This window comes from Carassius carassius, chromosome 27 (genome assembly GCF_963082965.1).
Source record: "Carassius carassius chromosome 27, fCarCar2.1, whole genome shotgun sequence".
Classification (NCBI taxonomy): Eukaryota; Metazoa; Chordata; class Actinopteri; order Cypriniformes; family Cyprinidae; genus Carassius; species Carassius carassius.
Window position 1 is genome coordinate 9,255,079 of NC_081781.1, and position 23,643 is coordinate 9,278,721.

Sequence of the window (23,643 nt, forward strand, 5' to 3'; positions counted from 1 at the left end):
AACGGTCAAACTTGAAAGGTCCATCTTAGGCATGTTATATATATATATATACCAGCTGTAGAATGCAAAAACTCCCATTTAGCGTGTAGTTCTTTTGGTATATATTTAAAGTATGCTACGAGTTCCTAGTCTTTATCAGACCTCTTTATCTCAAGTACCAGAAGGTCGTTGTAGGAATTTAATGACCATGGCCTAAGTCCAAGGGGTATTCAGTGCCAGACAATTCCTATAATCCCTCCCAAAAACCTTGTGCCTGTGTGGCGTTTGGTCTACTTCCTGCCAGCACGACTGTCCCGATTGGTCTGGAATTAAGACAGGTTAGTTTTTATGAATTGACTGAGGATGAAGTATTGGATAAGAATCCAAGAATCAACATGAGTTATAAATGGACTGATAATAAAACAATGAACCATAAAATACAGTAATCCAACATCATGGCTAAAGGCACATAACATTTTTTTTGGGCCTTATTTCCCTTTATCTGATCCTAAACTCATGGATCAACTAATCAGTGGTGTTATATATCCACCAGAATAATGTGACATTTACTATAATCATACCAGAATTCAAATCTAGAGATAAAATGTGCAAAACAAGATGCAATTAATAATTTCGAGACGCACAAACAGCAATACCTTTACAGGTTGAAATGGTTTATTAGTAAGGAAATATAGGTTCATAACAAATGTGATATAGGATTTTCTCCTCCAATCAAGTTTGAGAAAAACTAAACCATGGAGCCAAAAATATTTTTTTGTTGCTTCCAAACGCTAAACACAGGAAATATTAAAAATGTTGGTATTGAGAAGGACATGAGCATCACCTCACTTGCTTGAATCAGTCAAAACAAAATAAATAGTAACACAAGATCTAGTGAGCAGAAGCACTGAAGTGTGGTTGATTATATGCATGTGAGGGTTACTAAACTGGCACTGATTAAAGTTTATATCCTCATGGGTGTTGTGCGTCGACTAGCTCATCCAACTATCTATTGGTTACTTAGCAGAGTATCAAAAATATAAAAAAAGGCCATCTTTAAAGGTTGGTACAGTAATCCTATGTCATGGCTAATGATACAAAAAGGAAAGCCATTTTTTTTGAATGTTTTGTAAAATAAGGCTTTGTATAAGCATGGAGCTTTAAATGAAGTGAGCTAACAAAAAAAACCTATAAAGCAAACATTCAACCTGAATCACTTCCTTAATGGGTTCAACCAATCAATCCTGTCTTCAACTTGCTAAAAAAAAAAAGGAAAATTTCTAAACCACTCGAATAGGTACACTCAGTATGCAATAAATGTTGGCATTCTTCTTAAAGTGGAAAAAATAAACAATATATACAACAACAAAAATAAAGTATGCAATATGCAAAGGCTTAATGTTGCTTTCGGCAACCCCAAACCACCCAACCCACCTCCTCCCAAACACTGTAAAAAAAACAAAGTCAGCCTCATGGGTGTCTCCTGTAAAAAAGAACCCCCACCTTACACCTCAAATACCCACCCATCCAACCTCCCGCATACACACAGGACATCACAAAGCACGATTACGTCACTAAGCCTGTTAGTTTGAGTGAGATAACCCCCCCCACCCCCATTGGTTCCCTGACCCCTGGCTCTTAGGAATTGGTGAAGGCATCTGCACAGGGGCTCCACTCGTCTGTTTTAGGGTTGTAGGCCTCAACCGAGTTGAGGAAGTCGTTTCCATCAAAGCCACCAACAGCATAGATGATGTCACTGAGTACGGCCGCACCAGCATTGCTGCGTGGTGAGTTCATGCTCCCCAGCATCCTCCATTCGTTGCGGGTGGGGTCATACATTTCAACGCAACACAGGGCATGAGAGCCATCGAAGCCACCCACCACGAACAGTTTACCTGAGAGAGACAAACGTCGGTTACCTCCTTCTACAATCTGTATGTTCGTATCCCAGCATTAGTCCTATGCTTACCTTCATAGACGGCCACTCCAGCTCCTCTACGGGCTATGTTCATTGGGGCAACAAGGGTCCAAGTGTTGTTTTCTGGATTGTAGCATTCCACGCTGTTCAGACAGTTCCAAGACTCTGCTCCTCCGATCACGTACATGAAGCCATCCAACTCGCACACGGCAGCCTGATGCCTCCCTGTAGATGCACAAAAATAATGTTGAGAACAGTATTTGCAGATCCGTCTGGCTTTTTATCAATGTAATCCCCGCTGTACGCTTAAGATGTGATCTTTTAAGTACCCAAAACCCCTGTGGAAGCAATTATAGGGATATTTTTTGATGTCAACGTGACTTACTGATGTTTAAAGGGGCACAGCTGGTCCAGGCCTTGCTCACAGGGTCAAAAACGTCACAGTTCTTCAGACCTTTCTGTCCGCATGGATCTGATCCCCCAACAACATACAACTTGTTGTTCAGAGAGCAGACACCTGAGGAAAGTCAAACAAGCAGTGATAAATCTGAAGCTTTAGATACTGATATTTATTTATATACGTTATGGCCAATTACCAATGAAACAGGAATTGTAAATTCTACAAGTGAAGTTTTTACCTGCATTGCAACGATTGGTCCTGAGCTCTGGCACTTGAGTCCACTCGTCAGCACCAGGGTTGTACGTCTCCCCACAACTTAGTTCATCTGAATGGCCATTGGACCCACCCATTACGTAAAGCTGACCCTGTTTGGATTAAAACAATATTTTTTTTTTTACCGTGCTTTTGAAGGCTGTATTTTGTAAACACCCATTTGACCATGTACATACCATGAGCACAGCCATCTGAAATCGAGCCCGTGGAGTCCTCATTGGAGCAATGAAACTCCAGCTGTCTGTCTTACTGTCATAACATTCCACAGTCCTCAAGCACTCCTCCCGATTGTAGCCACCTAAATAATGGATCAGACAGAGTTGCTTAATGTAAGTAAGAGAGCCTTTCACAGATTTCTTTGGACTTTGTGTTGACAACTAACCTGCAGCGATGAGTCGGCCATTCAGAGCTGCAATGCCCAGGCCGGAGCGAGCGTAGTGCATAGGTGCCAGCAACTTGTCAGGTTCCTCTTCCAGTGGCTGGCCCTCGAAACTCAGGCTCTTGGTCAGACAAGGTGTGGCCGAGGGCGAGGCCTGGGGACTGCTGCGCCCATGCAGAAAGATCACACACAGCACGCCGTTCAACACGGCCAGACACAGATACGTATTGTCTGTGGGGAGAGAAAGAGGAAGAAGGTGACTTTAAGCAACTGCAGATAAGTCTTGACAACCTGAAGACATCAAATGTGCACACGTACTGGTGGTCTTCTCGGAAGCAATGTATTTCCAATCTTGCTTGCAGGAATGTTTGGCGGATCCAGGGGAGAGGCTGCTAGAGGAGCTGGTGCTCAGCTGTCGGTGTACATTCTCTCGTGGGGGCTTCTTCTGCAAAGGCACAGCGCAGCTACAGACTCCGAGCCCATGGTCCAAATACACACAACCTCACACAGTCCCAGACCCCGTCTAGGTGTAAGTCTGACTTAACAACTTAACAGATGCTTGGCCTGCATCAGGTAAAAGGAATATTCTGGGTTGAAAGCAAGTTAAGCTCGATAGACAGCAATTGTGGCATAATGCTGAATACCACAAAAATAATTTTTACTCTGAATTTTTTTCTGTTAAATGGGTCATAAACTGGCTTTTTAAATATTTTGTACTGTTCTCTGAGGTTCCTTTATAATGTTATACATTTTTACATCAAAAAACATTATTTAGAAGTAATAGGCTATTTTCTGTACTGCTTATCAGAACGCTCTTTAAATAGGATTGGTGGATGAAGTAAATGGCCACTGGTATGACTGGCTAACAGTTGTGTGTTTGACAGCCTATATCCTTCATAGATGGACGCTGATGTGATTTAGGTCAAAAACGCATAAGCTAATAGCAAAGCAGCCAGCAATGTAGAAGCAGGCATTGATCTTCTTATGTGGAGGCGGTGTTTAGCAGCTACACTATTACGTAATAGAGTTGTACATTTCACAAGCTGTCGTTTTAGCAGACTGGCTTCAGTTTAAGCTGTTTTTAGACTAACACTAACATTTTGAGTTCTGAAACTTATAAGATGTTTTATATAGTAAAATTACCTATGGATATTTGGTTTCTCAGTTCATGATCCCTTTTAAAAACTTTAGGTTTTAGTTATTAATGGGCCTATTTTTAAAGGATATGGAGCTTAGAATTTTAGAAAGTTCTCACATTAATTTTTTTTTTTAAAGCGTGTGTATTAGATGAGCTTTAAAGTGGCTTAAATCTTTTACAGTCATTTTAGTCATTATGTTGTCATAGCACCAGAGTTGGATATAAAATTACACAGAAAAGATTAGCAAGCAGTATTTTTTTTTTAAAAACTAGAATAAAGTTTAGTTAACATGCATATTGTTTACATTTTGTGGTTATACTGGAAAAATATTGGAGCAGTGAATATTTTAACATTTACAGATAACAGATTAATAACTTCTATTGTACGTGCCTTACTTTTTTTTTTTTTCAAAGAAGGGAAATATGGAAATACATTTTTGTGATAAACCACAGCACAACCCAGATGCTTTCGAATGAGCTTGTACTGAACCTTGGACTATTCTTTTAACTTTAATCTAATCCCAGAGTAAAGCCACACTACAAGCAGTACTAAAATCCAATCCACACATTTATCACGCACACTTCGTGATCGCTCTAGCTCAAAACGTTCAGACTCAACTACCCAGCACAACAAAGCAGCTACTCTGCTAGCGTTTGCAGCCTGAGAAGAGCTCGGCGCTGGTTGTGTACCTGCACAAACTGGATGTGGTCATCCTCAGTGCCGAACACCTCAGCCTGCCCATCAAGCAGGCTCCCATCGAGCAGCTTGTGATTGGCCGAATAGTACAGCGTTTGCACCTGCAAAACACACAGCAACAACAGAACCCATGTGGCTGTCTCCAAAACAACAGAGCACCCAACTACATGGGTTAGGGGAAGAAGGAAAGTTAAGAAGGGAAGGGCCATAGCGCTTGATCACTGCAAGATGCTGGTAAGAAAGCTTCTTAAAGAATAAGAACAGTGTTGTTGTGGATTCAGGAGCATTTCCAAAGATCTTCTGGACTTTTCACTGCACTAAAAACAGCAGAATGTGGATCACAATACTGTTTGCCACAAAGCATCTTGGGAACCTTCATTTGTCAACAAGTTTGCAGAAGGAAATAGACAAACAAGCTCCATCAGTGGATGTTCGGCTGTCAGCCATCCTCTCAGCTGAGGGGGTTAGTCAAGTCAGACGTCATCACATAAACTCTAGTACCGGTTTTCTACTTACACAGCTCAAAAATGAGTGCTTCATTTAGAAAAATAAATAAATTCTTGGATTGTCTTCAAGCTTAAAGTTTTTTTCAAAACCAAATATAATAGAAAATTCAGTTCAAATAACTCAAAACAATTCCACTGAAATTGGACAAAATGGAACAATGATTGTAAAAAACAACAACAACAACATTACAGCATTTCTGGGTATTTGTCTATGGGTACTTGCAGATATATTAAGTAAATAAAATGGCAAAAGCATGGTTGCATCAATGTTTTAAGTGTCTTGCACAATGAGAAAGTATCTGAAGTAAAAATCGTAAGCTATTCTTGAACAACTGCATACAGTGTTAATGCCAAGTGAACAGGATACACATAAAGTGGGCATTTATCTAAAGCTATAGTAGTGTTTTATACAATAGTTTACTGATATTCCAAAAAAAAAATTTGAATTAGAAAAAAAAGTAATGTTTCATGTTTCCATGACTGACTGCTGCTGTCACTTCCTGTGCCCATCCCTGCTGGGAATGTGTCCAAAAGTGGTTTAAAAGGAACTGAGAGCAATTTCAGAACATCCCTCTAAGCTGCACCCAGTTCCCACTTCCTTTATTAAGGATGAAACTTACTGTAGGTGCCATCATTAAGCCTTTTATAAAGTCTATCGCTGTGTTCTTTTTCTTTCATTCGTACTTGATCAGTATTCAGGTGTATACCGTGTGTGTAATGTTAAATGCTTTTGTGGCATAAAGCATCCATATTTGTGTGCCAATCATTTGAATATTTTGTACTTTAAGTGCGTGCATGAACAACTGTGTGACATGCTTTGATTTACTTCACATGCGAGTTACCATAGGTGGACTTAAAATGTAAATGTTTTGAAGTGTTCAACGTGGTGGTACTCAGACATCTGAAGTGTCATTTTAAATTAACTGTGTACTGTTGGTGAGTGCATTTGTTTAAAGGACAAGAGCCTAGCGCTCATTTCGCCACAGCTCCCTCTTGTTCTTTTGTTATTTTCTTTCATTCACTGACTCATTACCCTGGAGGGCCCCAGTCTTGGCTTCTTCAGTCTTGTGAGAATCCTGCTGATGTTTGCTCTAATAAACCTAAGGAGAGATAAATCAGTGGGGAGGAAGAACTGTTAGTGCTGGTTCCCAGAGCAAGCACACTCACTCAAACACTCACACACCTGTTTAGAGAAGAGAGAGATGTCATTGGGACAGCAACATGTCATGTCACTCTCTGTGAGCAGACAGAGTAGCTGCAGTTACTGCACAGCACTGAGCATTCAGGAGGCTTTTAGTTTGGCTCACCTGGACTATATATATATATATGGAAGGCAGAGAAAACAAACCCATCCAACCTCTACCATTAAGATGGCTGGTGTGACCTGTTAGATCTGTGAATGGGATGAATTACGAAGGGGAAGAAGGGAGGGAAGGGAGAGAGGAGCTCACAGTGGAGTGCAGTGCTCACCTCCTCCATCAGTCGCTCCAGGGGTTCGCCATTTTCCCACAGGCTGCGCTGCACCCAGCCAATCACCTTGGTGTACAGCTTGCCATTACTAGGCAAGGACAAGTTATCATCCAGCATCACCTCCAACTACAAACCAGACCACAAGAGTATGTATTTAGCACAGGAGCACAATAAAGATTAGTACATGACCTAAAAGGGCAAAGGTCAGCTCACCTTAAGGCGTGGTAGCTTGAGAAAATCCTCTTGCTCAGACACGTCCAGAAGATGCTCCTGGATATAGCTGTCGATCTTGCCCAGCAGACGCCAATCTCCCATGCAGCTGGCAAAATTGCGATAGGAGATGGCACTCTGGGAATCCATCTTGGAGAGAAGATAGTCGCCACAGATCTGGGAGCAAGTACAATAGACTTGGTTAGAGCTTCATCTCAAGTAAAACGGTCACAAAAACACATGCTTGATTAACCTACCTGCTTCACTCTGTCCATTTTGAGCCGTTTGGCTGCAGAGTAAACCTCCTTAACTAGCTCTTTATCTGCCTTCAACCTGCAGAGAGTAAAAGCAGATATCAGAAAACATTGGAAAGCCATTAATATGGTAGAAAAAGTGCGGTATAATGGTCTCTTACTGGGCAGTGTAAGCGTAGTTGAGAAGGATCTCCACAGCCTCAGGGTCCAGATCCTCAAATTTCACATGAGACACACCATGAGGTTCCAGGTCGCTGTTAAAGATTTCAAACAGATATGGACTGCAACAAGCCAGTACTGCCCGATGAGCCATCAATTCATGGCCACACACCTACAGAAGTAAAAGGACTAAGGTTAACCCTGTTTTTATAAATTTATAAATTTTTGTGATAAACCACAGCCCAATCCAGATGCTTTCGAATGAGCTTGTACTGAACCTTAGACCGTTCTTATAACTTTAACTTCTATTCAGAACTAACCGTTTTAACGTAACAAAGAAATAGGCACTTTTGATGTAATTTACTACATAATTTACTACATTTAGATTTTAATTTACATACAATAAATCAGGATTTTCAGATATGGTGCATGGTCATTTAAATGTCAAACTCTTTTTTTGATTCGAAAGAAAAAATCTTGAGAATTAACTATTAAATGTTTTCAGATCATGTTAAACCTCCCATTCAGTCTTTGAAATATTTTGAACATAGAGGGTTTGGCTTTGTTTGTTAATGAGCGACATATGGCTAAAGGCCATTCAAAGATCCAGGACCCACATATAACGAAACACCCTCTTCCCTTAGTCATGTTTCAGCAGTCTCATGATTACACGGAAAATAATAAGGTTAAAAAAGGGTGTGTTACCTGTAGTCTCACATCACAGAACTGTCCATTCTTTCTAAGGGCGTTCATCTTGGCCACAGTGGAATCCTGGAAACTTTCGTCCTCAAAAATCAAATATCCGTTGGGAATCATTTTGGAAATTAGGCCTTTGCAAAAGTGAAACAATAAAATGCTTCAAAGTCAATTTTGAGATTTTACTTCAAAATATCTATCCCACACTGCATATCTTACATATTACCTCACATTACCCACGCATACATCTGCACATGAAATACAATGTATAACTCATTTTAGCTGCTGGCTAGAAAGCTGTCGGAGTCTATAATCACTTTAAATCCATCCTATTGTGCACACATAACAGTCAGCCTCATGTATAATTCATGCACTTACCTAATACGAATGACGTACGTCTGGAAGAGATAGTTTACTTGGGAAAGCCGTAAAAAGGCACGAGTGAAGTAGAACCAGGAATGGGAGTGCCTAGGTCTTCCTTCACTATGAAGTGGATGGTAAAGGCAATGCCAGGCAACCAGTGGGCACAGCAGGGGGTCAGAGGTGACTCAAACTCTCAGGCTTAGAGTGACTGCAATCAAGTCCTTGCGTGTCCCGTTGGCTATAGACTCAAACCCTTTCTGTGTTGATTGTGCATTATAACCTGCAAAACAAATAACAAACAAGGGGTTGTGATGACTGATCTCAGGAACACTGATCACATCAATGGCAATTACTCCCACGTCAATAGCCACAACATATAATGCTGATTTGGAATGAACTAACAGAAATGAAAGGTTCACATGTTGCCCAAGGGCAGATGCGCTGCCGATCACAAACTGGCCCAGCTTTACGCTACTGATCGCTTTCATGGAGTTAAACACGTGCCTTATTCGGGATCAGCCTTCACTCCTGCTGCACAGACAGTTCAAATTAATCTGGATAGAATCATTCTCATACAGACTTAATTCAAGAAGCTTCCTAAATCTCAGGACATGCTTTTCTGACCCTCCGTTAACCCTTCTCTTGGTCAGACCGTTTCTTCAACACTCACACAAATTCTCCTGTTAATCACATGGCTCTACCACACCCACATGCTTCTGGAATGCACCACAGGTCTTTCAAAACCCTTTTAGTTAGCAGAAGGTCAAATTTTAGGGGTGAAGGATGGTCACACAAACAAAAAATGTACTTAGTCAGGAATTTTGATGGATTTATCACCTTCCCACAGTGATGTGGCTACAGCTGTGTGTGGATGGAAAAATGCAGAAGCGAAAAACAAATGAGCTCCAATAAGTGGAATCCTCATGTTTTACATGAAAACCTGCTAGTATTTTTCCACTCATGTCCTTTTATCGATTCCAGCCTCAGTCGATGCAAATGCTCCAAGCAGGCAGTGGAGGACTTTGGATAATCTGCTCATCTTCTCTTGCTCTATCCTCCTCAGGGGTTGATTATTGAAAACATCAATCGGAAAATGCTAGGCCTTAATTTACCTTATCATAGGGATGCTTCCTCTTGAAGATAAGTGGCACTGGAGAAACATTTTCAAGCACTAGGATAGGGCTGTCACTTTTTATTCGATATTCGAATATGCATTCGAACATGACGTGAAATATCCGTAATCGAACTATAAATAAAATATCCGGTTTTTAAAATGCCATGTGTAGCGCATTTTTTACAGTCTATGATTAGACCGTTTGATTTTTATTTTATTCTTTGCCATCTTATCCAGTAGAGGGCACTCTATACGTATCGCAGCATAGGCCCATGACCAAATCAAGCGAATAAGAGCCATAGCCAGTAAAAGAAATGGACACAGCGACCCCATTGGAACTCAATTAAGACAAGTGAAGCCCATTTTTAGTGATTTTTAACACTTCCGTTTCTGACGTGCAGACTCAAACTAAGCTTGATGACGTCAGCAACCTGTCTGACAGATGTAAATGTTCTAGTAGCTGTGCGTGCAAACTGCCATCGTTAATCTTGCAGAGACGGCATGCTTGAGCGGGGAGTTCTTTGGCGTGAGTGAGCAGGAGTAAGTATTCTGATTAATTATTTTGTATAGTATTTTAAAATGTAACACCAGGGCTTGTATCTATGGGCTTCTCTCTTGACGTCTCCCCGATTGCCTGCGAGCTTCTCCTCCTGTCTGTACGGTAATTTCTCTACTGTGTGACAGAAAGTCGAGAGGTTATGACGCAATCGTTAGCCTATTTTAACAAAACGTGTTTCTACGGGGCCATAATGTAACATAGAAGGTAATGGAGCCCTTTATACATTGTCGTGTATCTTTAGAAATAAATAATGGACAAATGGAGTCTTTAAACGCCTCAGATGTAAAGTTATTCGCTGTCAAAGTGATGCCAAAATGAATGGGAGTCAATGGGATGCTAACGCAAGTGAAGTTCTGCTACAAGATGGCGGCACGCGGCCGACTTCAACTTCCTGTCGACTTCCTTCCCGCCTGATAAGAGCTAGTAGCCAGGCACGTCTGTGCTCTCCGAACGTGTGTTCTCCACCATGGGGAACATTGTAAATAAAAAGAGAGCCGCACTGAATCCAGATCAAGTTGATAGACAGGTTTTTCTTGCAACCAGTATTAAGAAATGAATTAGGCTCGGCTATATGCCTTACTCCTGCTGCTGTTTAAGTTGTCACGTTATTGTTTGTGCCTGTTCTGAATCGTTTTTTCTTTTCTTTTTTCATTTAGCCTAATGTTGTGGGATATGCATAGTGGCACTTCATATAAATTGATATTCTAAGTTGATAACCTGCTGTTTCAAACATTAAGTAAAAAAAAATAATAATCCAGATAGTCCTGTTTATGACTCACTGTTAAACATTTGTGATGGAATCTCCAATTCTCCATTAGTGGCCGTTCATATATCGCGTCTTTTGTGCGCTCATGTTCGTTATTTCCAAGGTATGCGCACTCATAATGGAAGCGACGCAGTCGGCGGTGCGATACGCTCGTTTTTTCCAGGCGTGTCCGCACTGCATCGAGTTAAAAACATCTCAACTTTTCAGAATGCCGCAAGCGCACCGTGGGTCATGTGACAAGAAATAACCAATCAGCTTCATCCTTTCCCGTAACAACGTTGAAAGCTCAGCCAAGATGAAGGAACAGCTGGTCATAGCTCTATATGAATCGGTGTTGCCAGACGTACGATAATTATCGTATTTGTATGATAATTTTTACCTCTGTACGATGTACGATCAATAATGAAAAAAATCCCGTAATGTACGATAATTTCAGAATTTGATGAAAATGTAAATGATGGTAGTAGCAGTCATAGGGCTTCTTTACTCATACACAAAATCGGCTATTTACAGACAGACACTCTAAATGCGTTTGTGTGCACTTCAGAGTGTGTTAAGAACAGCAAGAACCCCTTCAACATCTGGCAACACGCAGGATTCCGATGACAGCGGCTCAGATGTGGAGTTAACTGCACCACGCAGCAAAAGCTAAATTCTGCCTACAATGGACGCGACAATGCAAGAGTTAAAAATCATTTTAATATGTTTTAATATTCACCGCGATGCAGACAGTCACTGAAAATAATGGGATAGTATTTTGCGCACTGCTTCCGTCCAACCATACGCCTACTATTGTGGTAATTTGCAGGTCGTGTAAATGTAGTTGGTTTTGAATAGATAGATAAGTGTTTTGATTCGTGTACGATAATTTTCTTCCAAATACGATAATTTTGAACTTCTGGTACGATACTTGGACATTTCCAAGCTGGCAACACTGATATGGATTGCCATTTTGAAATAAATTTAGTAGCAGAGCTACGTTACTGCAAGCGATTTTAAGTGCTGCAAATCCATTTATCCTTTGCTGAAATTTCCGCGTCTTCAATGAGAGAGTAGGTCATGGTTTTTTAGCAACAGCAGACAACTCAGGAGTGCAACTGCCCGAGCGCTTTGGAGAAGGAGAAAGCGACGCTTAGCGTTTTCCACGAGTTTTTAGGCACGGTATGTGAACGGCCCCTTAGGCTATGGTGTGTTTTTTTTTTTTTATGCAGGGGGGGGTGGGGGCTGGTTGTCATGTAGATATTCGAATACATTGCATGATATTCGATATCCGTTCGAATTTGATTTTTCTCAAAAGTGACAGCCCTACACTAGGATAAGCAAAAAGACCACGGAAGCACTGAATTATGATTTTTATGGGAGCTCTTTCTAATGCCCTTCCTGTTTCATCTGTCTACACTGGAGTTTAGTCCACTAAATCCCACATATAAATTAATCCAAAAACTTTCCTCCCTAGAAAAAAAAGTCAAAGAAAATATATTTGAGAAAAATCTTTACATTTATTTAAAAGATATTTAATACATGCAAGTTTTTTTTATTTTTATTAAAGTTTGAGTCACACCTCATTTTAAAAACGGAATTAACTTTGTCTTGTCATTAAAACGTCACCTTATCTGATATTTTATGCAATGACCTTGACATATATTTTAGGACAAAAACAGCGCCATGTCATTTCCACTCACTGATAAGTCTGAACTGTCGAGTTTCTAACTAGTGACCTTGATCTGAGAGCTGTCAGTCAACTTGTAATGGAATTGGGGACTGATACTTTAAACCAAGGCATTTACAGGTCAGACAGCAGATAAAGCCTATGGTGACTTTGCAGCTTCAGACGGACTCACGAATCCGTTCATTGTGTAGCAGCAACCACAGCATCCTCACACAATTACTGACAGAGTCAAGGGGTGAAAAGACAAAAAAGTGGGCAGATACTGAAATGTGTGGTGGCAGTAAACACTCTGAAAGTGTTTTGTGCATATAATCTTTTTGGCCCCCTCTGGCATGCAGCAAACAGCATGCACAGTCGGTAAGCGTGGGACAGACAATGAGGCGAGAGAGAAAGAGAATGGGCTGAAACACACAGCAACAGTTGTTCTATTGACTCTGCAGAAGTACTCAACAGATAACCCAGACTGAGCAACAACTTAATGCATCGCTTAAGGTCATACAAAAAAAAAATTAGGCTTAAGAGGACAACGAGTTCCTTGCATGCATTTGTATATAATTCAAACTGCTCTTAGTCTACACCATGACAATAGGCAGCATTTGCAATTATAATGGTCTCCGTCATAAGACCTTTCTCGCAAGTCACGCTTTCTCTCTGGGAACTCATCCAGCTCTAAGAAAAAGGTGAACTACATTAGTCAGCGTCAGAAACACACAGGCTTGCTAACATTTAGATATTTGCCTGATTTTTCTGTGCAAAGTTATTCATGGCAAATTTTACCAAGAATCAAGACCTTGGCATTGTAAATGCCATGCTTTACAAATAATAATGTTAACAAATAAATAATGGCCCTGGAAGTATAAAATAATAACATATGTATTTTATGGAGTTGACAAATCAATCACCCAATGTACCTTTGAGGTAATGAATGGCTTGCACAACAGTGAATCTGCATAAAATGTGCAGGAAGGGAAGTGGATGTGCAACTACAGAAATAACATTATGGTCAAATGGTTGTGCAAGATCATGAGAGGCTGTGGAAAAGGCATGCAGAAAATTAATATCATAAAATCATATTCAGATGTGCACTAAAATCGGAGCCGCATTTCCAGGGGTTACATAACACCTGGCAAAATCAGTGATTTATTCTCTCTCGGTCTAAAAAATAAATCCATCTTAATAATCACAGTTCAGTACTTTTTTTATAGATTCTATTTTTTAACTGCGTTGTGAATTAATAGATTGCATTCGGAGAGCAAAGGGCAACAAAGCTACTGTTTTTATCTTGGCTTCTTGGTTTTTATCTCTGCCTCTCTCTAATGAAATACTAACCTTTATGGGAAAAGGTTAATAGGAGAACACAATTTAAACATTGAGCTAACCGAGCCACCGGATGAGCTCACGCATGAGAACAGACTGGAAAATGTAATAATCATTCAACATATGGAAAGAACACGTTTGAAAGGGAAAAAGACAGAATGCCGATTTTATTCAGTGGCCATCACAGAAAATGTCTCCCAGTGGTCACATTAACCAACCACAAAACACACAACAGAGGAAAGGCAGTTAAATAGCTAAGCAATTCTCTAAAAAGAAATATAAATAAATAGATCTATACAAAAACAGCATCTTAACTCTTAAGAATATATGTATCAAAATACACAAGCTAATGTCTTAGTTTAAGGAGCACAGGATTTGCTGCATTCATTTCCCTTACAAATGAAGCACTGCGGTGACAATTAGGTCATCCATAGTCAGATGTGGAGGTATGGAACGGAAAAGGATTTGCAAGAAGTGAAACTGCAGCTTCCTGTGACTTGCAAATGGGATTGTGAAATATGATATGACTAGAGATTTTATGTGTAAAACCACAGTACTGTGTGAGAGCGCGCACAATGATAGGTTGAGGAAACGTTTTTAGGTATTTTCATGTATAAGCGAGGACATATGTAGAGAGAAATCAAGCAACAAAATAAAAAATAAAAATAACAAACACGTTTTTTTTTTTAGAACTGCTGCTTAATAAAACTGTATGAAAATGTTAAAATAATTTAAACCGTAAAATTATTAGATATGAGGTGAAAGGTATGAGACTATATGGTGTATTCAATCAAACCCGCAGGGACACATTTTCTATGGGTAACGCCCCATTAAATTCACGAAACCTGATAGGCCAGCATGCATGACGCGATTGGCTACAAGAAGTGTCCATTAACACGCCTCGTATTTCCCGCACAATGAAACTTGCATCATACAGAGCCAAAAATGTTTCTGAGCCCCTCGTGACTCGTCCAAGTCTACGATAAATCCATAACTGGGTCAGTAGGACCTGGTCGTTATTTTATCATCTTCATCACAAAAGATAAACAATGAGGTAAAATGTACGTTGTGCAAAATATACGAGCACTGCTTTCTATGAACCACACTAGTCACTTTTTTTTAACCTTGACAACTGTCCCGTCTTGGTTTTCTTTGATCTATTATTACATTTATACCTTGGTTTACGGTGGTTTAATAATTATTTGATTTTATTATATTATATATTTTTTTAAATATTTGCAAGCACACAATAATCATGACAAAGGCACAATCAAATTTGACAGGGAAAAGCAGCTAGATTTCAAAAGTGTATGAAGCCCATTTTATTATGAAACGGGAAAAACGACATGGCCGTAACGTTAAATAAATAAACTCTGCCTGACCAGCGAATACTGAATGTGCAATATTTCAACCCTTACAATACTATAAATACTTAATGATGACAATGCAATTGCTTTAACTGTAAAACCCCATGTTTTTCTTTCTATACGTTTTATTTCCTTAATTATTCGTTACTAATAATAAGCAATTATTTATTTAATAAGCAATGCTTCGTTGGAGACTTATTTTAAACGTACATTGTTTTCATATGTGTGAAACAAAAGTACAAATGTACAAATCCAACTAAATTAAACATTTACAAAATCACGGTTTGCTGCGCGCTGCAAAACGTTGAACTCAAGCGAGCTTTCTGATGCGAGCAACGCATGCGTTTATGAAGAAACGGAAGAGATGCAGAGCAGACTACAATGCACCATATGGCAGTCGCGCGAGTACATACAAGTGTACGTGGAATACAAAATAGCAACGTACAAGCAAATAATCATAAAAAAGTCATATATAAAGGAAACGTGTAGGCGCCGTGAATCTTCACACAATGCTGGTAAGCTTGATTCTTACCTGATCTGTTTGACGGTAGACGATAGTAGACATATTTAAGGTCAATTCAGAGCTGTTGGTTGTGGATTGCAAAAGCAACAGATATGGCACGTTTCTGCGTCCGCACAACCCTGTTGTTCCGGGTCCCGAGACTGATAGATCGGTGAGCGAGCTTTGACAGCGATGCTGGAGGACACGTTTGACAAAAGCCACGGGGCTGAGTCGCGTGTGACGTAAGACTAGAGCTCCGCCTGCGGAAAAGTACCGACGGACTGTGAGGTGAGGACGAACCCCGGAGTCAGGGGAGAACGGCTTGTAAAACTAGTCTGAGTTGAGACATAGCTTTTTAAACTTTTTTTTTTCACTGCATGTATCTCATTTGCTTTAGGCATTTCATCATTCTTGAAGAGTGGTTCTCCAACGGAGGGGCGTGGTCCACTAGACGACATCACTTCACAGGGGCCTTAGATTATTTTTAACATAACCTATATTCAATTATTATAACTTCAGGGGCTTAAACTTAATTGAAATCCAGCTGTAGTTTTACAAAATATAAACTGACAATTCTTTATTTTTCATGTAAAAAAAAAAGCAAACATTTCCTAAATAGTAGTCTTTATGGAAATCTGCTTCCACCATGGGGGAAAATAATAATATAAGGTCATTTTGACTTTTATCTCTCAAATCTACTTTTCCTCAGAATTCTGAGTTTCTTTAGTAATTCTGACTTTTTCTCTCTGTATTCTGAGTTTAGGTTTTCTGCCATGGAATAAAAATAAAAAAGATTTTTCTGCATTTTATCTCGCAACATTTTTTTCTTGCAATAGCAGGTTCATATCCTACAATTCGCAATTACCATCTTATAGTGAGCTGTAATGAACTCCTGTAGTTTTTAATGATAAACCATTCCATTTTTTAAACTTATTTTATGAAATATATCATAATTATATGAATCTTTTGACACTACTAATTTCTGAGGGCGAGGCATTCAAAGGATCTTAGGTCAAAAAGGTTAAAACCTCATGGCTTTGAAACAAACATTACCTGTATTTTCCCTCTCATTTTCAATTTTGCCTTAGGCTTTACACACCCAGTCAGTGATTGTAGGGTGATAATCTTTGCATGTGGTCACTGGCCAGAAAGCTTTTGTATATGGTCACAAATGAGTGAATGATGAGTGTCCTGATAGCTCTTATACAGTGTATCGAGACCTCCAATACCATATCATATATTGCACTCCTTCACCTCCCCATGTGTAAAGAAGCTTAGCTTTTTCTGTGATGCAGGAGCGCATGACGTCAGAGCCAAAATTTCCTCATTATCCACTCTCTCCTGCACAGGTAAGACTCTCTGCTTTGGCCAGCGTTGTAAATCTTAATTGGATTAATGGATCAGCGGTACGACTATAGACACATGAGACCAAGGCAATGCTAAGCTGCCCATTCTGTAACTGCCAGCCAGTGTAATGCACTGACCGCACAATACCAGTAACAGAGACTCTAGAAACTTCCTGGCCTTTGTGTGCAAATCCTCAACAACAACTGAACTGACAAGCGATTCTCGACATACGGATCAGGGCCAGTATTCATAAAGAATCTTAATGCAAAAAGTAGCTCCTAGTGTCAAAATTCTAAGAAAATTCTTAGAAATGTGGGCGTTTACTCTTAAAATTAAAGAAAAAATCCTAGTAAAGAATAAAGTAATTCAGAAAGCATCTTAACCCTTAAAAGTGGTCTTAAGGTCAAACTTGTTAGGAGAACAGACGAGGACTTTTAAGAGGCTTAAGAGTTTCTTTAGCAGACGAAAAAATGGCAATAGTGATGATTTCGGTCTGTCACAACCTTCTGTAAGCAGAGTGATCACACAAACAATTACAGCACTTTCAGAACATCTTAATGTGTCGCAGTTCATTTCGTTGACATTCCCACCTTGCAGGCTCAAAAAACTGCATTTATGAATATAGCAGGCTCATAGGTGCGCACAAGCAGGGGGAATGAACCGTAAATAGTTTGTGCTATACGCTCCCATGTCTGCTTCTTGTCCCTTGCTGTGACACCCGGCCCGAATTTTCCTTTAAGAATGGCCTTGTGTTCATCCACTAACTGGGCTAACAGTAAACACTGTTCCTCTGTCCAGTTGGGCTTTCTCGTCCTTCTTGGTTTTGATTCCATGTTTGATACATTAAAACCAACATTCAAACCGCCACTTAAATAGGACAGCAATCACTGTAATTGGAAAGAGTGAAACAATTTTTATCATTCTAAGCCAATCAAATAAAGGTAAATAAAAAAAGGATTTATATACACCCATATAGTGTGTGTGTGTGTGTGTGTGTGTGTGTGTGTGTGTGTGTGTGTGTGTGTGAGAGAGAGAGAGAACCGTCAAATAGGAAAAATTACGCGTGTAAATTCAAAGTGAGAATTAGAATAGACCCTATACTTAAAATCACTATTTTTTTCCTTCTTGGACAACCAACCAATCACAGTCTTCAAAAGATTGTGTCATACATAGCAACAGGGTCAAACCCGCCTCCTCACTAAGATGAACGTTTTTGTCTTTTCCTTACACAGAGTTGCTCTCAGTTCGGATCGTTCTTAAGCTAAGGCTCCTACGTAAAAGTTTTTAAGCTAAATTAAGAGTTTTGTGAGAGAATTCTTAGAATCTTTATGAATACGGGCCCAAGTTTTTTAAAACAAAGTTGTAGGCATAACTAAAAGGACAGGATTAAACTAGAGAGCCTGTCTACACACATAGATGTTGTGGCGCTTTCAGGGGACCGGTGTCTGTCCAGGGGGCCAGGGATTGGGTTTGTTCTCTTTGTTGTGGTGTAATTATTGTAATTTGTGGTTATTTAAAGTGTTGACCCATTCCTAAGCAACATGACTGATCGTGTATCTGGAATAATGCTGCTTTGCACAAATAATGCTGGATATTTTCAAATATTTTATACTTGCAACATATCAGAAAAACGTTGACAGAAGATACCTCTATGTGTAATATTTGCGAATTTGGAATAGTTAATCTAATCACAAATAAAGTGTTGCATAACCATTTGCACCCTTGTATTAATGAGAGCAGATATGAAGCATATGTGTCGCCCTCTAGAACTTTTTGAGACTGATGAGATTTATTGTGTCAGTTCTGACCTGTCGCCATGTTCTTGTCCCTTCAAGTTTCAAACGGATACATGGCCAATCTGAATCCTCATGCATAATTGGATCATTTAATCATAGTTTGTGTGTGTGTGTGTGTGTGTGTGTGCACGTGGGTATTATGAGGTTGGCTCATCTGAAATCCTCAGGCTCAGTCTACTGGCACAGATGTGTTCTGACAGCAGCAGTATTAATATTTCAGGTGAGAAGCAACGTCTCATAACGGCAACTAACACGTGAGGCATCTGGGGAATGTTCCTAGCAGGACATTTGAATCAGCTCAGCTCCAAAAAATAAAAATAGATTTTTTTTTAGCAGAAGGAATGCTCTGAAAGGAAATATGACTGTGGAGAATGAAAACATGCAAGTCATTGTCACAAAAGCATGCTAGAAGTTTGAGTGTGATTTTACATTAATAAAACAATTTTACATAATAATGGTTTTATGAACCATTTACTTCGTGAATGAAGCCCAGGTGCTGTAGTTTCTTTGCCACTAACCGAGTGGATTTGATAGAATGATGACTTTTCAAACACGTTTCCAGAACAGTCCCTATTTCTTCCATTAGTTGCAAAAAAACAAATTGCTTTGTCTCAAATTCATGCTGTCAGCTCAGCCAGTGTTGCCATTTTGGACTTGTCATGATGCTCAAACTAGAGCCAATATACTTTTTTTAGGTAAATTAACCTGCAAGTCACTTAGTTCTAGGTGTCACTGTACATTAACCTGGCATGAGAGAATTTTTTAAAACATGTACAATTAACGAGTCTTAGTCTTCAAGACTAACGTTTCGTAAAAAAAAAAAATTTAAATCTAAAATATAAGGCACTTTAATGTTAAGTGTAAGTGCAGATACAAAAAAGACAGTTATATATGCATAAACTAGTTTAGTAAAAACTAGGTCATGTAATGTGTATGGCAGTGTACTGTATGAAGGCATAATACATAATGTATGCTTACATACTGTACTACTCTTAGAGAAGCTGGCTTATCCGTATTTTTTTATATTGAAGTGTAAAGATGTCTATATCAGGTGAGTTACTGAGATTTAATAAACAGCAGGGCCCGTATTCATAAAGAATCTTAATGCAAAAAGTAGCTCCTAGTGACAAAATTCTAAGAAAATTCTTAGAAATGTGGGCGTTTACTCTTAAAATTAAAGAAAAAATGTTATATCCCTATGGATACAAAAGCAGTTCATAACATGTTTTTAACAATCTCCCTTAAGTAACTCATCATAATACTCTGTAGTCATTAAATCTATTCCAGCCGATGATTTGTGGGTTTCATTACTCGGATTAAAATTGCCCGAGCCATTTCCAAGTGTTAATTTAAAATGCCACCAATTGAGAACCATAAATAAATCAGCAATGAATAAGGGTCTATCCCTATTGTTTTACGTCTTAAAATGGCTCATTAGACTTATGACTTGCAGGCATCCTGTAGGATCTATGACATGTCTGCAGCCTGGACATTAATTCAGCAGTAACTGCTATCTGACATATTTATTGTTTATATTGAGCAGTTGAATATAGCTTGTCTAATTTCATTATTCTGCAGGGCTGGTCATTATTCACTTAGAATTGTATTGAAGATATCAGAGAGTAATCATAACTAAATGTATATTGTCAGTTTTGAATTACAGAAGAAAATGATTCTGTCTCACAATGAAATTATATCTTGACATCATTATTTGCAGATGAAGAATTGCTCATACATTTTTTAGGAGTTTATATAAGCTTATATCGGTAGTCTTGTTCATTAAAAAAACATTTGAGTGGGTTGTCAGTTTTATTCTTAATTTTTAATGATAGCATTTTTTTTTTACTATTTTATGAAAGCAAGGTTGATGTAAAGACATGGGATAAGTACAGCATGTTTACTAATGAATTCGAAGATTCTTTAACTGGGTCATAACTGCTTAAAAAAATCTAAATAAATAAATAATTTATGTATTTTTTTCTGCCTTTCTGCATTTGCCTTCCTGGGTGTCAAACTAATTAACACACACAAGCAGGTTAAGTGTATATCAAAAGTTAATTTAAAGAAATTGTAAACTAGAAAAGTCATAATACCTAATTTAAAAAAAAAATCTGTTTCGTTAATTTTATTTTATAGTGTGTGTGTGTGTGTGTGTGTGTGTTCTAGTCAAGTCATAGTGAATTGGTGGGTTTTTGTTAAATTTGAGCCAAAATCATCACAATTAAAATAACTAAAGACTTAAACTACTTCAGTCTGTGTGCATTAATTTGAATTACTGAAATAAACTTTTCCACGACATTCTAATTTATTGAGATGCACCTGTTTATGTATATATATGTGTGTATATATATATATATATATATATATATATATATATATCTCAGAAAATTAGAATATTGTGAAAAGGTTCAATATTGAAGACACCTGGTGCCACACTCTAATCAGCTAATTAACTCAAAACACCTACAAAGGCCTTTAAATGGTCTCTCAGTCTAGTTGTGTAGGCTACACAATCATGGGCAAGACTGCTGACTTGACAGTTGTCCAAAAGATGACCATTGACACCTTGCACAAGGAGGGCAAGACACAAAAGGTCATTGCAAAAGAGGCTGGCTGTTCACAGAGCTCTGTGTCCAAGCACCTTAAAAGAAGGAAAAGATGTGGTAGAAAAAAAGTGTACAAGCAATAGGGATAACCTCACCCTGGAGAGGACTGTGAAACAAAACCCATTCAAAAATGTGTGGGGAGAGTGGACTGCAGCTGGAGTCAGTGCTTCAAGAACCACTACGCACAGACGTATGCAAGACATGGGTTTCAGCTGTTGCATTCCTTGTGTCAAGCCACTCTTGAACAACAGATAGCATCAGAAGCGTCTCAAGACAAAAAGGACTGGACTGCTGCTAAGTGGTCCAAAGTTATGTTCTCTGATGAAAGTAAATTTTGCATTTCCTTTTGGAAATCAGGTCCCAGGATCTGGAGGAAGAGAGGAGAGGCACACAATCCACGTTGCTTGAGGTCCAGTGTAAAGTTTCCACAGTCAGTGATGGTTTGCGGTGCCATGTCATCTGCTGGTGTTGGTCCACTGTGTTTTCTTAGGTCCAAGGTCAACGCAGCCGTATACCAAGAAGTTTTAGAGCACTTCATGCTTCCTGCTGCTGACCAACTTTATGGAGATGCAGATTTCATTTTTCAACAGGACTTGGCACACAGTGCCAAAGCTACCAGTACCTGGTTTAAGGACCATGGTATCCCTGTTCTTAATTGGCCAGCAAATTCGCATGACCTTAACCCCATAGAAAATCTATGGTGTACGGGGAAGAGGAAGATGTGATATGCCAGACCCAACAATGCAGAAGAGCTGAAGGCCACTATCAGAGCTACCAGGATTTTCCTTAGTTGTCAGTTATAATCATAAAAATTAATAGAAATAAACGTTTGAAATATATCATCAAATATATATGCTATTGCATTAGATATCAATATTAAACATCTGCAAATAATTTCACGTAACTAATGTCACTTAGATGTTTGTTGTGTGTAGACTATGTTGGATGCACAAGTTGTGTAGAACTTGAAAGATGTTATGAATGTTTTTATAAAGTCTTACTGTCTTCATCTTTCCTGCGAGCTCCATTAAGAGCTCCATATCTCCATGACGATAGGACTTTAGATTTTTGCTATTTAGATTTTGTTCTACTGATTAAGTCTGAGAACGCACGCAGTCACCAAGCCTTTAATTCAATTACAAACTCTCTCGGCTGCCATCTTTATTCTTCTTGTACTTTCTCCCTCTCTTTCTTTCCACATTCACTCGCTCACCCCTTTGGTTGTACTTGAACATGAAATTCATTAATGTTAACATGACAGTATAATTAAATGCCCACCATGGGATTTTACAAAGAATATGTTATTCATTTAATTCACATTTCATTCTTCCATTCACATGTCCCGACATGACAGGAGTTTGGATATTAAAAGATTTTGTTCACAATTATGTTTTATTATGTCTGAAACAGCAATGAAAATAAATTGGTCAGTTATAATCTATTTGTCTTAAGTAACCAGTGTTGATGTTTTGCAGTTTTTCTTTTGACAAATATTTTTTTACATTTGTCAATATTTTGTCATGTCATTATTCATTAATTCTGACTTGACTGGCAACTTTCAATATATTTAACACTTAAAATACCTAGAACTGCACAAATAAACTTAATATTCAAACATTTTGTATAATATTTATCCAGTATATATATTATATTTAGTTATGTACCCATATTTAATAACATCAATTAAACATTTGTTGCAAGTCTACTCCCAGAAATAGCAATGTTTAGGAAAAGAATATGTGACATTTGGTGTGGAACAAATGCAACTCCATATTACATGATCCAAGCTTTATTATCCCTTTTCTAAATCCTTAGATGGCTAAAAATCCTTAGATTACTGTTGGAATATTTGTTTGTCCAAATCTCAGTGGTGTGTTCGGATGAAATCTACTAGTTCTTAAAGCAGCAATAAAGACCAAACTGGCACACCTGGGTTTAAACAAATCATGATCACCTCAATGATCAAATCAATCAAACCAAAACTAATTGTAGAAATGACACACTCAGGGAAACTAGGAATGCTTTCATTGGCATTTGAAGAGTTCAACAGCCCAAACACTGGACACATTTGTGCTTGTCATCAGCCATCCTATCAAACTAAATAAATCAATGTTCTATAGGGGACTCAGCTATTTCTATGGTTACCCAATACAGACGT

General features: G+C 38.7%; 1 protein-coding gene across 2 annotated transcripts; it reads right to left on the minus strand.

The window, feature by feature from the left end:
* Positions 1 to 632: 632 nt before the first annotated feature.
* On the minus strand, positions 633 to 16,044 carry LOC132106645 (influenza virus NS1A-binding protein homolog A). 2 transcript variants are annotated; one of them, XM_059512536.1, is made up of 15 exons: positions 15,767 to 16,044; positions 8,476 to 8,722; positions 8,089 to 8,213; positions 7,386 to 7,555; positions 7,228 to 7,303; positions 6,974 to 7,147; positions 6,761 to 6,886; positions 4,778 to 4,885; positions 3,268 to 3,394; positions 2,953 to 3,180; positions 2,747 to 2,868; positions 2,536 to 2,662; positions 2,283 to 2,414; positions 1,949 to 2,122; positions 633 to 1,874 (listed from the first exon to the last, which is right to left on the minus strand). In XM_059512536.1, the coding sequence occupies exons 3-15, from the start codon at positions 8,197 to 8,199 to the stop codon at positions 1,618 to 1,620; spliced, it is 1,932 nt and encodes a 643-aa protein (XP_059368519.1). In that variant the 5' UTR covers positions 8,200 to 8,213; positions 8,476 to 8,722; positions 15,767 to 16,044; the 3' UTR covers positions 633 to 1,617. The 2 variants fall into 2 exon arrangements, with proteins under 2 accessions (XP_059368519.1, XP_059368520.1); XM_059512537.1 differs by lacking the exons at positions 8,476 to 8,722; positions 15,767 to 16,044 and adding an exon at positions 8,458 to 8,474.
* Positions 16,045 to 23,643: the final 7,599 nt, after the last annotated feature.

Bases quoted from the DNA above. Each gene is read 5' to 3' on its own strand.
- LOC132106645 (XM_059512536.1), bottom strand. From the start codon at position 8,199: ATGATTCCCAACGGATATTTGATTTTTGAGGACGAAAGTTTCCAGGAT. The intron at 7,148-7,227 runs GTAGGTTAATCA...ACTTGCTCCCAG, and splicing joins AAATGGACAGAGTGAAGCAG to ATCTGTGGCGACTATCTTCT. The intron at 1,875-1,948 runs GTAAGCATAGGA...TGTCTCTCTCAG, and splicing joins TGGAGTGGCCGTCTATGAAG to GTAAACTGTTCGTGGTGGGT.